Raw genomic sequence first — 13015 nt, 5'->3', positions numbered from 1 at the left:
GCTATGCATCGTGGGGTAAAAAAATCAGGTAGATATCTGCAAATCTTTTTGGGGAAAAACAAGAGGAATTTTGCTGCGGTTCAGTTTCTTGATTATTACCGATATAAACTTTACCGAACATTGTTAAAGAAGACGAAAAGTTCAGAAATAGAAAACAGATTCAAGAGTGAAGTTTCCTATTTACTTTCAACGGCTGTTTTTAAACATTTTATTGACATAAAATAAGGTGTCACAGGGTGTTGCATTTGAAAGTAAATTATCAACCGCAGTGAAATCAGAGCAAGATTTAACTGAAATGGAAACGACGAGTGCAAGTTACGAAAATTCAACTGAGTTGTTGCCGAGATGCGACCAACAGTCAGATAACCCGTGGTGTGGTCAGTTTGGAATCCTGCAGGTATTTGAGGTCATTTATCTCCTCTTACTTTGCATTGGAGGATCTCTGGGAAATCTTCTTGTCATTGTCTCCATCATCTTCGAGAAGAAAGTTACTGAGCAAGGGAACATCTTCATCATCAATCTGGCCGTCGCTGATTTTTATGTGAGTTTGCCACGAAACAATCAATGTTGTGTGACGTTAGACATGTTAATATGACATTTGGCGTGTTACAACGCAACCACTTAGCTTTATTCAATCCATATTGTTTATTGTTAGATCACAGCTGTCTTCGTTCCGTCGATAATCGCCAACGTCATTGAGTCAGAGAATGCTCTGCCAATGGTTACTTGCCGCGTGTTTGCGTACAGCATCGTCATCACCTGCTGCGTATCGATGACGTCATTGGCACTAATTGCATTCAGCAGGTGAGACTCGTCATAAAAATGTCGACATGTTTTTCACCAGTTGATCAACCGCGTTTCATCCACTGTATTCCAGGTACTGGGCAGTTGTGAGGGATTCTTCTTACAACCGGGTGTTTACGCAGCGACGTTACCTCGCGATGGCGTTCGCCGCTTGGTTCTGGTCCAATCTCCTCGCCTTGCCCACAGTGACCGGTTGGAGTGGCCTCATGTAACCTTTTGCTATCTTTGCTTATTTTGCTTCAATGATTAATATGGCTGATGAAGTCTTATCTTCTCGGGGACTTCCCCCTGTATTGTGGACTAGTGTACACTGTGATTTCTTAAAAAGTGACGTCACTTGTTTTAGGTATGACGCGTCGATGATGAACTGCGCCTACGACTATCTCGCATCGAAAACTTATAACATCTTTCTTCTTGGTTTGGGGATTTTCCTGCCCATGTCAGTCATAATATTCAACTACTACGCCGTGTTCAGGTAATTAGAAAGAACGAATGCGCAGCACTTTGGGAAGCGAATGTTATGTTCAGCAAAAGAAGTTATTAATATTATTTCATATAGAAATTAGCTCTTTTAAAATGGAATGCTCTTTTTCATAGCCACGTTCGAGCCGGTAATAATTGGTCGCGAAGCTTGAACTCCACTCGTTTTCAAATGTCGAGACAAGAGAAAAAGAGATTAAAACGAGAGATTCGACTTCTGAAGACTCTCGCGGCCACAGTCGTCGCCTTTGTGCTGTGCTGGGCCCCCTTTGGCCTCGGCATCTTGATCGCGCCAACGAGAATACCAGATCATGTTAAGAAAGTGAGTTTGTGGCAACAACTTGTGTCTTGTTTCCAGCCGCTCCACATAATACTTTCCGCTTTTAAGCAGAAATCAAAAATTTTGTATCTTTTCAAATTTCAACTTTCAAGTTATTTTTCATTGCGCAAAAAGCGATTTTCACTTTATCATGAAAAAAAACTCGCGTTATATTTACTGCAATTTACAGTTTCTGGCCTGGCTTGCTTTTTCGAATTCTGGCGTCAACTTCATCATTTACGGCCTCATGAATAGGACTTACAGAAGGGGATATCGCAATCTTCTTCGGTTCATTTTTTGCTCCTGCAAGTATGTTTACACCGATGATTGGAACAAGCTATGCCTGGAAGTTTTGTTTGGTTTCTTCTCATATTCAAGTGGTCACCGACTTTATTACGCAGATATGACAAGACAATGCAGCCCAATAAGATCATCGCTGTGATGAAGGATGAACGACCTGACGATAAAACAGAAGTGAGTGGTTATGACGTAGAAATCAAATTTTCTTAAACAGTTGATTTTTTTGTTTGCTGCAGCCGACTTCATCCGGTCAAGTGGTCTGTCTTCAGCAACTTCCTGGCGAGGTTGATCTGATTGAAAACACTTGAAAAGAATTTCTGAATCATTGTTTGGAGCTATACGGCGTGGAAATTGTGCACAAACTTTCAGTTTTACTGAAAATAAAAAAGATTATCGAACTTCTTTTGATACAAGCGCTTTGTGGGCTTTTTATAAACATTAATTGCTTGTATTTGATTCCACAAACTTGTCCGTCAAAGGAAGCGGTTGTTATGATTTTGATTCAAGTCTTACCACGTTCAATGAGAAGTCGATTTAAAGACAATGATTAATATTTTGCAGCTTTTTTGCTTTCTTATTACGTCATAGGGGGTGGCCTATGACGTAATAATCGTACAATACATAATCACTTATAGCAACTATACCAGCTGGTCAGCAACATCAACCGAGTCTGGTTTCATGAAAATCGATAACGTTTGCAGAGAAATAATGAATTTGGCACTATGACGTAATAAACTACTCGCTTTATTGAGGTGGCCAATTGCGAGTGGCTGTTTTATTATGATGCAAAAGGAGTTGTCGATGTGTGGAAGGGCGGATACAGAATGATGGTGAAATCGATCAGTCGGATAATGCACATGCACTGAGTCGGGTATCTTGAAACTTTACAATTTAAATTAAACAAAGATTTTGAACTTGAAAATAAATTAAAATGCTGTCGCCAATGATGTATTTCGTCCGAAGGTGAAGTGGAGTTGGAGACACAAAACTCCCACCTCGTCTCATCTCAGTCATTCAGACTCGTCTCAATGCAGGTCGACAATATTTGGACACGCGCCAACAACTTCCTTTGATATTTCAATGTCAGAGCGAAAATAGATAACAAGCTTGGCGCCCCAAGTGACCACGACAGACCAAGACAATTGTTTATTTTCATTTTTCAAACGACGTCACAGTGCGTAAAAGAAAGAAACGCGATACAATGCCTCATTAGCGGGCGCTTTGTTCATTTGAAAGGTTGATTCGCGCGACTACTGTACATCAACCAAATTGTGGAATCTAAACTCGGCGATAAACAGGCTACCTGTGGTGGCTGTAGCTGGAAGTATGATGGTAGAGTCTCTCCAGCAAAATCAGACGAGTTGTGATTTAGCAAAACACGGCAAGTTATATCAGAAAACAAGCAAAGCCAATGAGATTGTAGCCTCACAGCTACCCACAATATCTGCGTGGTTGTAAATATTGGTTCGTTTTACGAGATTCCTGCCAGCAATGAGAATCAATGCAAATAACATCGGACAGTCTTGTTACGAGCGCCGTCCTACGACATATCAAGGGCGTTGTAAGCATATAGGCTCACAGTGTTTAAAAAACACTTAATATGACGTATCAGTTTGACATTTAAGTACATCGGGACCGCGGTGGCATGAAGACAGATTTTCTTTACAACGTTTTAAGGTGGAATGTTCCATCAAAGCTTTTCAACACCTGCTTGAGTGTGAAGAAGGTGAAGATTGTTACAGCACGAACACAATGATCAAGAAACATTGAGCGAGCGGTGTAAGATAAAGTTTTAAGGCGAAACCTTGAACAGTAAAGTTTAGTTCTGAATTTCGGAATAAGTCTTGGTGTATGCGAAAACGTTTCAAATGAGACAAGGACAGACCTAAATTTACTGCCCTGCGATTAAAAAGAAGTCAAAAAGAAGAAATTTACGATTTTCTTAAGAAACGTTTGGTTGCAACTTCTAGCAACTTCGCGCTTATGTTCTTCAGTTTGAGCATAAACTTTGAGGTAGAGAAGTAGTATAAACTTGTTACAGAGTTTCATAAATTATCAAGACTTGAACATATTTTAAACAAAATTTCATTGATTGAGGGTGGAATTATCTAGTTTCAGTTTTAAAACAAATGAAAGCAAGATTTGAAAGAAAAACCACACAACATTATTTAAACTATACCATTGTGTACCGGTAATTCGTAACAAACGAAAAAGCTTTTTTACTTCGATTTGATTCATTTAATTCAAAAATTTATTTGCTTCCGGAAAAAGGCTTCTACACTTTCTAGTAAAGAAATTCATATAAAATGAAAGTAAACTTATCTCTACTCGCTCGCCAGAGATCGTCGGACCAGTTACTGCGACTTCATATTGTGTTTTGCTGAAGCAAGTTGTCGCAATCAGCACAGCTTGTGCAAAAAAATAAACATAATTATTAACAAAATGAAATATCTAACATATTTCGGTCCCTCATCAGAGCAAAAATGAACACATTTAAGATCGAATCACTTTATTGGCGACACCTAGTGGTAAAAGAAGAACTTCGTCCATGGAGGCAACATTTGACTTTAGTTCTGTCTGGTTACACGACAATAACGAACGGTCAAAGCAAAGTAACAGCTGTATGGTCTAACTAAAAATATGAGATATGCCGAGTAGCCAACACAAAAACATTTGACGAAAGTCGATGTGAGCCGCGGTTTTGCTGAGTTTGTGTTCATGAGGTCACGCAAAAGGTTAAGTGCAAGTTGAGAAGGAAACTTAAGCTCGGACAGAACGAAATATTTCCATTAATTTGCACTTTTTTGCAGTGTAGGCCAGATATGCTGCCACTGAGCATGGCTGTTGAAACTACAGTTTATGACGTTGACAATCAAACAGGTCCAGTGGCATCTGCCACGATTGTTCCCGATCCCGAAGTCCAGTTTGGAAGCCAACAAGTTGTTGAGGTCGTTTATTTGTCTCTGTTGGCTGTGGTGGGTACCCTGGGTAACCTGCTGGTAATCTCATCCATAGTGCATGCTAGGAGAGTGAATGAGCACGGGAACGTGTTCGTCATCAATCTCGCCATCGCCGACATCCTCGTGAGTTCCATTGCAAAGATTAACAAGATGACTCCGATATATTTTAATGATTATTTTTCTGACTCTGCATCTCTTTAGGTGAACGGAGTCATTATCCCGATAATCATTGGAAACGTCATAAACGGCGGAAACGTTTTAAACACTGTGACGTGTGACTTAATAGGTTACGTCACAATCATTACTTGTTGTTGTTCGATTTGTAATCTCACTTTCATCGCATTGAACAGGTAAGCATTATTACATCACAAACGAAGTCGTGTCAAAGCAGCGATAAGAAGTTCAGATGGTGGTTGGTGATTTCTTGTAAACTTCATGTTCAAGTTGTCAGAAAATAAGATAAAAATCCGTTGCTTTCAATAAGCGAAGATAAGAAAGGAGAACGAGACAGCAAATGACAGAGATAATGTGCATGAGTTAAGCAATAGAGTTGATCATTTGGGTGCAGATGCATCAATGAGCAAAGATCGATCGTGAAAGGCAATGTCAAGGGGTGTGGTCCATCTTGTACAGGGCAAGTCAATATTCCCACGGCGGTTGTTTGTGTGTTTAGAATTTTGAATATTTCATTACGATCGATACAGGAGTCCATCTACGGCTGCAATTGCGTAGGAATTATTTATGACGAAACAGATGTATTTTTTATCGTGCTTTCCGGCTAATTCGCTCAACCTATGAGAACTATAGATATTGGGCGGTGGTACATCGCGCATCTTACGAAAATTACTTTTCGCCGAAACGAGTCAAGTTCATGGTCGTGTTCATATGGACCTGGTCAACCCTTCTCGCATTTCCAACCCTGCTCGGATGGAGCGACCTTGGGTGAGTATGACGCGATCACATGTCATTATTTATTCATTGTTATGTCACAAATGATTTTAGATATGACGAGAAGATGCTACATTGTACTTGGGACGACACAAAGGACATCTCCTATAACATCTTCTTGATAACTCTAGCTTTGGTGGTTCCTCTTTGTGGCATCTTCTTCTCTTACTGGCGATTACTCAGGTCGGGCGGCGATTGGTTAAAATACCGGACATGTGTAACTTTATTTCAGATATCGAGATTTCTATTACATGATAATACGCACACACACACATGCTTTAACCTACTTCAAATCCGCCCAAAATCTATTTTATCTTTAAAATATTTCGTCAAACTTTTCATTTCAGAGCTGTTGTAGCGTCGGGGAAGAAAGTGCGCAGAAAGTCGTCATCGTCAGCTAACCCGGATGTGAGGAGCCCGAAGAGCAGATCGCTTGAAAGGGAGATGAACTTGACCAAGACCCTGGCCGCGACAATCCTCGCTTTTATGGTCTCCTGGGGACCGTACGGTCTGTGTGTCATGGTGGCTCCTTCCACTGTGTCCTTCCAGCTGAAAAAGGTGAAGTTGTGTTTGTTGAGTCAACTGTACTTCACAATGGTCTCGTGTGTCAAACTTGAGCTTGCATTTAGATTTTCGGCTGGTTAGGAATCACCAATTCGTCCATGAACTTCGTTATCTATGGGGTCATGAATCCAGGCTACAGGGCAGGATACAAAAAATTGCTTGTACATTTGTTCGGGAGCAAGCTTCAGGTCAGATCACCGTTTTCCGAAAGTTTTTTGCATGTCAAGTCCCACAACAAGCTACTTTTTGCAAAAAATACTTTGCTGTACAATATATAAAGGGATAATAAAGCGGAAATTTTCAACAATAATGTTTGTTGCTTCAGAAAGCAGACCATCGACTTCGGTCACACGGACTATCTACAGGGAGAAGTCATCAACCTCAACAACAAGTTATTCAACTTTGATAGCGGGGAAATCCTAGGTTGAAGTGGGCATTTGAGAAAAGACCGTGAATTCCTACCGAGTTGCACAATCATGAAGTGTAGCCTGCCTTTAAATATCAACGTCCCGCGATCATGCGTAAGAGTTAATTGCAAAGATTCCCGGCAGGCAGCAAAGTTCGAAATCTGAAACCTGTTAAAAACGTTTTTGCGTTCTCTTTATAAACATTTGCGCACAAATGTAGAACATATTTGGCTGTTTTGGCCTAGTTCCTCACTTGGGAAGGTGCTAAAGCATACGTGTTGTTTTTAAAGACGTCAATTAGGTCTGTATGTACAATATGTTGTGGTAACTCGTCAATTAGTGAATGCGCAAAGTTTCTCTTAACACAATTGCTTGCCAGGCGTGTACACTCACGTCTATAACAACCATAAAGTTTGGAAAATATGTTTTTATTTGCATTTATTTGAAATAAACCTCAACAAAACACAAATCAAAAACGAATTATTTCATGCTGCGTTTATGGCGAAGGAACAAGAGTGAGAAAAACATGACAATGGTCAAGAGAACAAAAAATGCAGTGAAAGATGAAAGAACGACCATCTCAAGACCGAGGCCCCCTAAGAAAATAGTTGTGATGAAACGGACGTGTTATCGCTGACATGACAAGTAACTTACCGTAAACCGGCGAATGACTCCCCAGCATCACGCCTGTATCGGAAACATTGCCGACGGTGACTGAAGTTTCAGAATCTGAAAGGAACGTCATGGCTTCCACGCCACTGTCGACGATAGTTATTGGACCAATGACGTGATACGCAACATCAGCGTCTTTGTCGGAGAGGGATCGCTTTGTTAAACGCGCAGGGCAGTGTTGGACGCGCTCATTGGATGAGCAAATCTACGTAGAATGGAATGTTTCGATATAAAAAAAAATTGTTAAAGACAAAGCGAAGCTAAAACCAACCGAGGTTGTGACATCAGCGGAGCTGCAGATCCTCAGTCGAAGGTGGATGTAGATGGTGGTGCATTGGTGGAAGCGCGGAACCTTGAAGGACATGCAGGCGGCGTGTTGGGAAGAAGAGGCACCAGCCCGGACGTCCAAGGCCGAGTTGTAGTTGCAGCCGGTGCTGAGAGATAACACGTGTTTGTAATGGACTAGTTCGGTTCACTTTGATAGAAATGTAACATACCCGGTGCTGGAAAGCTCGACTGTGTCCTTGGCACTGGAAGTATCCGGGCTGCAGGAGAGAAAAGCGCTTGCGATGTCAGTGAAGGGAGAGGCGGAGAAAATGCTCTAAAAATATTGAAAGACAGTTAGCTGTTATAGAGTTGCTAAATGGGTGGACGCACTCACTGTAGCAATATTGAAGTTGACAGAAAGGTGAATGGTCTCAGACACAGTGTAGACAGCCCCTGCACCGACTTGAAGGTCAGAGGGACACGATTGCTGGCAGGTTGAAATCTTGCACAATGAAACGGAAGCGTCGAAAGAATTAACTCGTGGAAGGCTGGGTCGCTGGTTGTCGACGCTGAAAGGAATTTATAAGCAAACGACACTATGGCACCGTAAATGTGCGATTGTACTTACACTGGTTCCAGAGAAGCGACAACATCCAAGTCGTAGTTGAACGTGCAGGTCCAGTCCAGGACTGGAAAGGGCATGTCGTAGAGAGAGGAACCTGTCCTGCGATTGATCCACAGCGTGTTTTTGTAGGTGTGAGAGTTGAGAGCTTGAGTTCTTGTAGTTCCGCAAGATGTCGTAAAAGGTGGGTTAATAGTGACTCGGTACTTGCCGTTGATTGGTTGAGCTGGAAATGTGGGAAGTTCTATTAAATACTGAAAGAAATCAAGGAAAGTATTTGGCCACGCATGAAACCTTGACAAGCTTGCACTGATTTAAATCCATCGACGGTGGACGAGAAATACATGAAACTGGTTTTAGTGTCGTCGTACTCGTCATAGAACCCGGCCGATACTTCCAACTCAATTTTATCGTGGTGACAGGTCAAAGTTGGAGGACCTGAGCAGAAAGTGACCGAAAATTGCATTGAATAGAAAGGCATACGAAGTGGTCACTTACCAATGTCGCAGTTTTGACCGATGTAACCCTGCTGGCTCATGCAGTAGTAACCGTGTTCATGCTTGCAAGAGTCGAAGCACTGGCAGTTAGGTCCAAGACACGGGTTGCTGGAACAGGCTGTTTCGTTTCTAACTTTGGTGGTTGGTTCACATCTTTTTCAAATTTGAAATTAGAAATAACCTCACCGGGAACAAAGAAGAGACGAACAACAATGACGTATCACTCACCTGTGTCCTGATGGTTGAGTTTCATCATTGACGCAGGTACCGCCATTTAAGCAGGTATACCGGTCGCAGGGCGCCACCTCGCAGAAAGGACCTGTGTAACCTTTCGGGCATTTGATACATGTCTGAGCTCCGGTCTGGTCGTATTGACAGGCGGCGCCGTTTTGGCATGGAAGGGTGCAGGGCTTAGTGCAGTCGTCACCAGCGTAAGCGGAAGGACAAAAGCACCTGAATATACATTTAAGGAAAAATGTTTACGCATTGGTGGCCAAAAACAGAAAGCATTGATGCACAGCAAGAAAATCTTTAACCTTGCTCCACCGCCAGACACTGTGACGCAGGTCCCGCCATTAGCACAGAAAACGCCGGTGCACAAAGTCGATCCTGTCTGACAGCTATAGCCATAGACATCTGCAGGACAATCGCATCTACAACGCAGGAAGTATTAAAATGAATCGTTGGAAATCTGCCAATAATCGCAAATCGAAACTTACCTGTAGTTATTCACACCATCCGGCTGGCAGGTTCCTCCATGCTCGCAAGGGTTGTCGTCGCAAGTTGCTCCAACCTTCGCGCTGTATGTGTCGCAGTAGGGAAATTCCCTAAAATGGGCAGTTTATTACATCCACGCTTGTTGTGTGGGCAGGTGTTCACTCACCATCGGTAGTGGCAATCTTGTCCGGCGTAACAGAACTTTTCGGAGCAAATTCTTCCGTCATCAGTTCGTGCCAAGGCAGCTCGCAGACCGTTGGAATCGATGCTGGCAATGAGCTCGTCGCTGTAGTTACCCGAAGCAGCCAGGCATGCTGAGGACATATTCAAGTTAAAAAACATCAAATGAAGTTTACATCACACAAATACTAACCTTGAAGTGGGACCAAAATCAAGAAGAAATTCAACATAAACCTGTAATTGTCAAAAGTGAAATGTTAATGAACTTTTAATACGTGAAGTCATAATTACAGAATTTTACTGTTAGGCCTACTACCTGAAAGCAAAATCCATCGCTTGACCAGGAAATTAACTAACTCGAACTTAGACAAAGAAAATTACTTCAACTGAAAACTATCAAAGCAACAACCGCAAATCAGCAACAAAACAATGTCAACCACGCGCCAGAGACGACTTTTATAGCATCTTAACCACTTCGGAATGTTTCTTGGCTCCACTTTCTGCTAATTTGTTTAAAGGGAAATATCCAGCAAATGCTTTAAAAGAAATGATCCAAAAAAATTATCAAATAATATCTTCATGTTACAAAGGGGCAGGAATTATAATGTCTTTTTATAAACACATTTGAGAGTTTGTTTCTATGCTTTGTGATGAAAATTATATCTTATTTATCTGTCATAATTTATGGTTGTCATTGTGTTGAATACTTTAATTTTGATTAGTTTTATGCTTCGCTGGGAGATGGCGCTGTTTGCCTAATTTATTAATATTTTCATTGCTGTTAAACTTGAAACGATTCGAGCTTGAAAGCTTTCGTTTGCAAAGTTTACTGCGGCTGCTATGTTTGTCATGTATTCAAAATCAGAAACCACACTGCATCAGTGACGTCACAATCGACTGACTTAAATATATCGGCCCTGACAGACGAATAACACTCAAAGCCGCTGCACATTGAACACAGCTGAGTCACCGCACGCTGCATAGCAACGGAGTCGCAAGGAAATGCCTGTATTGTGCAGTTTGTGCACCATGTGGTCATGTAATGTTCGCTATTTTGTCCGCTTGGTGTCGGCAGAGCACCAAATCCATTTACCAGAAGGTCTTTAGGTAATATCATTCCTTCATTCGATTGTAGTTGATAATTCAATGAGATTATCGAGGTTCATGTAGAGGTTACATTAGTTGAAAGTTTTGCTGTTACATTACACGTTTGCAGCCTTCAATCAGCGATTATTTTATACATCATTGCACATCCTTATACGAAAATTATATTTAGATTATTTCAATCATTGCCCTATAACGTATGGCGACTGCACCCAGTGTCCATTCAACTTTGCTGACATTTACTGTTAAAAGCTACACCGCTACGAGTTCATTCTTCAAGTTATATTTCGTATATCGTTAGTTTTTCGTCTTTGACTGTTGGGGGCAAAAGTATGGTTTTAACCTTGTTATAGCAAAGAATAACACGTAATATGTTCACAAACAATCAAAAGATGTGTCCGCCACGTTTTTGTTCAAGCAATCGTATTGTCCTGGCTGTGATATGTGAATCTAGCGTTGGTCAAAGCGTATATACGTCACCAACGAAGCTAAATGGAATTAGAAATTATTCAATCAATAACTGGGTAAATTTCACTCCACTCAAAAACAACAGCACACTATAAAGATCTATCTACGCCGACATTAACCAAGCTTAGAAAATTTTCGGCAAAAATCCCCAACGCTGTTCATGTGTGACGTCAGTGATTTCGCCTTGAGCGGACGATTTCCCGAAACGGGCCAACTTGGAAAAGCGACCGCCACGAACAACTGAAGACGGGAAAGTTCTTACTGAAGCAAAATTTGTGTTTTGCCGTATCTAGCGGTTGAAATTTCTAGAAGCGTCGGAAGTTTTTCTGAACTACTTGTACCTATTGTTGCTGTAAATCGTTCAATCATTGTGATCTTTCTATGGTTCGCAGTCGCCCATTTACAACTCGTTTACTTCGGAAATCTTGTCAATGAATCACAAAATATTTCTTTTATTATTACCGCATAAAGCCTCCACTATTACGTATGTCTAGGCTACGCCAAACCAAAGGTTAATTTTCGTTTGGTGGCCAAAGCAACAGCATTGTGACGTATTCACGCATAAAACGTGGTCGTGTTCGTGAGTTGCGTCGAATTTTTGCGACGAGGAAGCTAAGAACGTGCGGCTCATTCATACAGATTTAGTCGTAGTATGAGCTGTAACACTGGGCAGGAAATAGTAGGCTGCCTGTATAAACATCACCAGTAGCAGTGGACTGTAGATATTTAGCGTGGCTAGATGGCAGACATAACTTTTTACATCAGCTGTTCCGATGAGCTTTCGTCGACAATTGTGACATCACACAAACGTTTTAAGCGATTGCTTCTGTACTCGAGACGGGATTAGTGAGGCAGAACGGCAAGTTATTGACAAGAATCTGGCCTGAGGTTTCAGAAAAGTTTACGTGGAACAACTCAAACACAACTTTAAAAAAATATTGTTCTTATACTAACGCGGGACTCTTAGTACGGCTTACAATAATTGGATGCGGTTTATATCGCTTTCAATTCACAGAGCTGAATCGGCAGTTTGGTTTTGAGCACTAGGCTATCAAGCGAGTATTTTGAAGAAAAATTTGAGTTTATTAGCCTATTTTGGTTTCTAAAAATTCGTCAAACGATATTGTTCTGGAGAAAGATTCTCTGCAGCGATTTGAAGTAATTTTGAAACCAGCAGAGAAGCGACTTCATGAATCATTTTCGCGAAATCGCGACTTGCAACGCTTCATAACTCCCTGAGATGACATGACGTCACAATCTCGGTGAGAGACATTTCCTTGTCATGCTGAAATAAATGAAAGCGAGTGGTGTTTTAAGTCGAAAATCGCACCTGGAAAGTTTCGACAATAAAAGGAAAACCGCTTATTCGTTGAAAATTATGCGCTAGTGGACACAACAAGAAGCTTAAAAGTTAAAAAGGTTGAAAATAGCAAACGTCAGTGTCCAGCCCGACTCAACAATTTTATTGAACAGAGTTTCGGTCGGTGACAGACTCATTGTTTCATATTTGTAGATATTATGTAGTTTCCTGGATGTACAGTCAGCAATGTTCGAGTCTTTTGCTGCGAAAAAATGAACCAAAGCCGGTATTTGCGTTTCAGTTTTAAATGAGCCGCACGACAGAGGCGCAGTTATGCAGTCAAGCGGTGATTTAGGGTTGGGTTCAAAACATAGTCACACTATGATTCTTTTTTGTGGTGTCTTCG

At 41.3% G+C, this 13015-nt stretch overlaps 3 protein-coding genes across 4 annotated transcripts; 2 read left to right on the top strand and 1 right to left on the bottom strand.

The window, feature by feature from the left end:
- The first annotated feature begins 18 nt into the window (after window positions 1–18).
- On the top strand, window positions 19–2146 carry LOC143446964 (melatonin receptor type 1A-like). Its single transcript, XM_076946850.1, has 7 exons — window positions 19–541; window positions 656–804; window positions 878–1012; window positions 1151–1279; window positions 1402–1606; window positions 1794–1912; window positions 2005–2146. Exons 1-7 carry the CDS (start codon window positions 296–298, stop codon window positions 2111–2113), a joined length of 1092 nt encoding a protein of 363 aa, XP_076802965.1. The 5' UTR covers window positions 19–295; the 3' UTR covers window positions 2114–2146.
- Window positions 2147–4718: 2572 nt separating this feature from the next.
- Window positions 4719–7252, top strand: LOC143446965 (melatonin receptor type 1C-like). Its single transcript, XM_076946852.1, has 7 exons — window positions 4719–4986; window positions 5065–5213; window positions 5671–5805; window positions 5866–5994; window positions 6159–6369; window positions 6441–6563; window positions 6701–7252. Exons 1-7 carry the CDS (start codon window positions 4726–4728, stop codon window positions 6779–6781), a joined length of 1089 nt encoding a protein of 362 aa, XP_076802967.1. The 5' UTR covers window positions 4719–4725; the 3' UTR covers window positions 6782–7252.
- Window positions 7195–10178, bottom strand: LOC143446952 (uncharacterized). Of its 2 annotated transcripts, none has more exons than XM_076946835.1 (14): window positions 10054–10178; window positions 9931–9971; window positions 9724–9871; window positions 9560–9667; window positions 9377–9493; window positions 9069–9293; window positions 8842–8993; window positions 8638–8781; window positions 8350–8569; window positions 8116–8290; window positions 7952–8055; window positions 7726–7888; window positions 7437–7659; window positions 7195–7378 (listed from the first exon to the last, which is right to left on the bottom strand). In XM_076946835.1, exons 1-14 carry the CDS (start codon window positions 10068–10070, stop codon window positions 7263–7265), a joined length of 1953 nt encoding a protein of 650 aa, XP_076802950.1. In that variant the 5' UTR covers window positions 10071–10178; the 3' UTR covers window positions 7195–7262. The 2 variants fall into 2 exon arrangements, with proteins under 2 accessions (XP_076802950.1, XP_076802949.1); XM_076946834.1 differs by having other exon boundaries at window positions 9931–9977; window positions 10054–10168.
- Window positions 10179–13015: the final 2837 nt, after the last annotated feature.

The sequence above is a fragment of the Clavelina lepadiformis genome, chromosome 2, assembly GCF_947623445.1.
Source record: "Clavelina lepadiformis chromosome 2, kaClaLepa1.1, whole genome shotgun sequence".
Lineage (NCBI taxonomy): Eukaryota > Metazoa > Chordata > Ascidiacea > Aplousobranchia > Clavelinidae > Clavelina > Clavelina lepadiformis.
The sequence above is the reverse complement of the archived record's forward strand: the minus strand, read 5'-3'. Positions and strand labels throughout refer to the sequence as shown.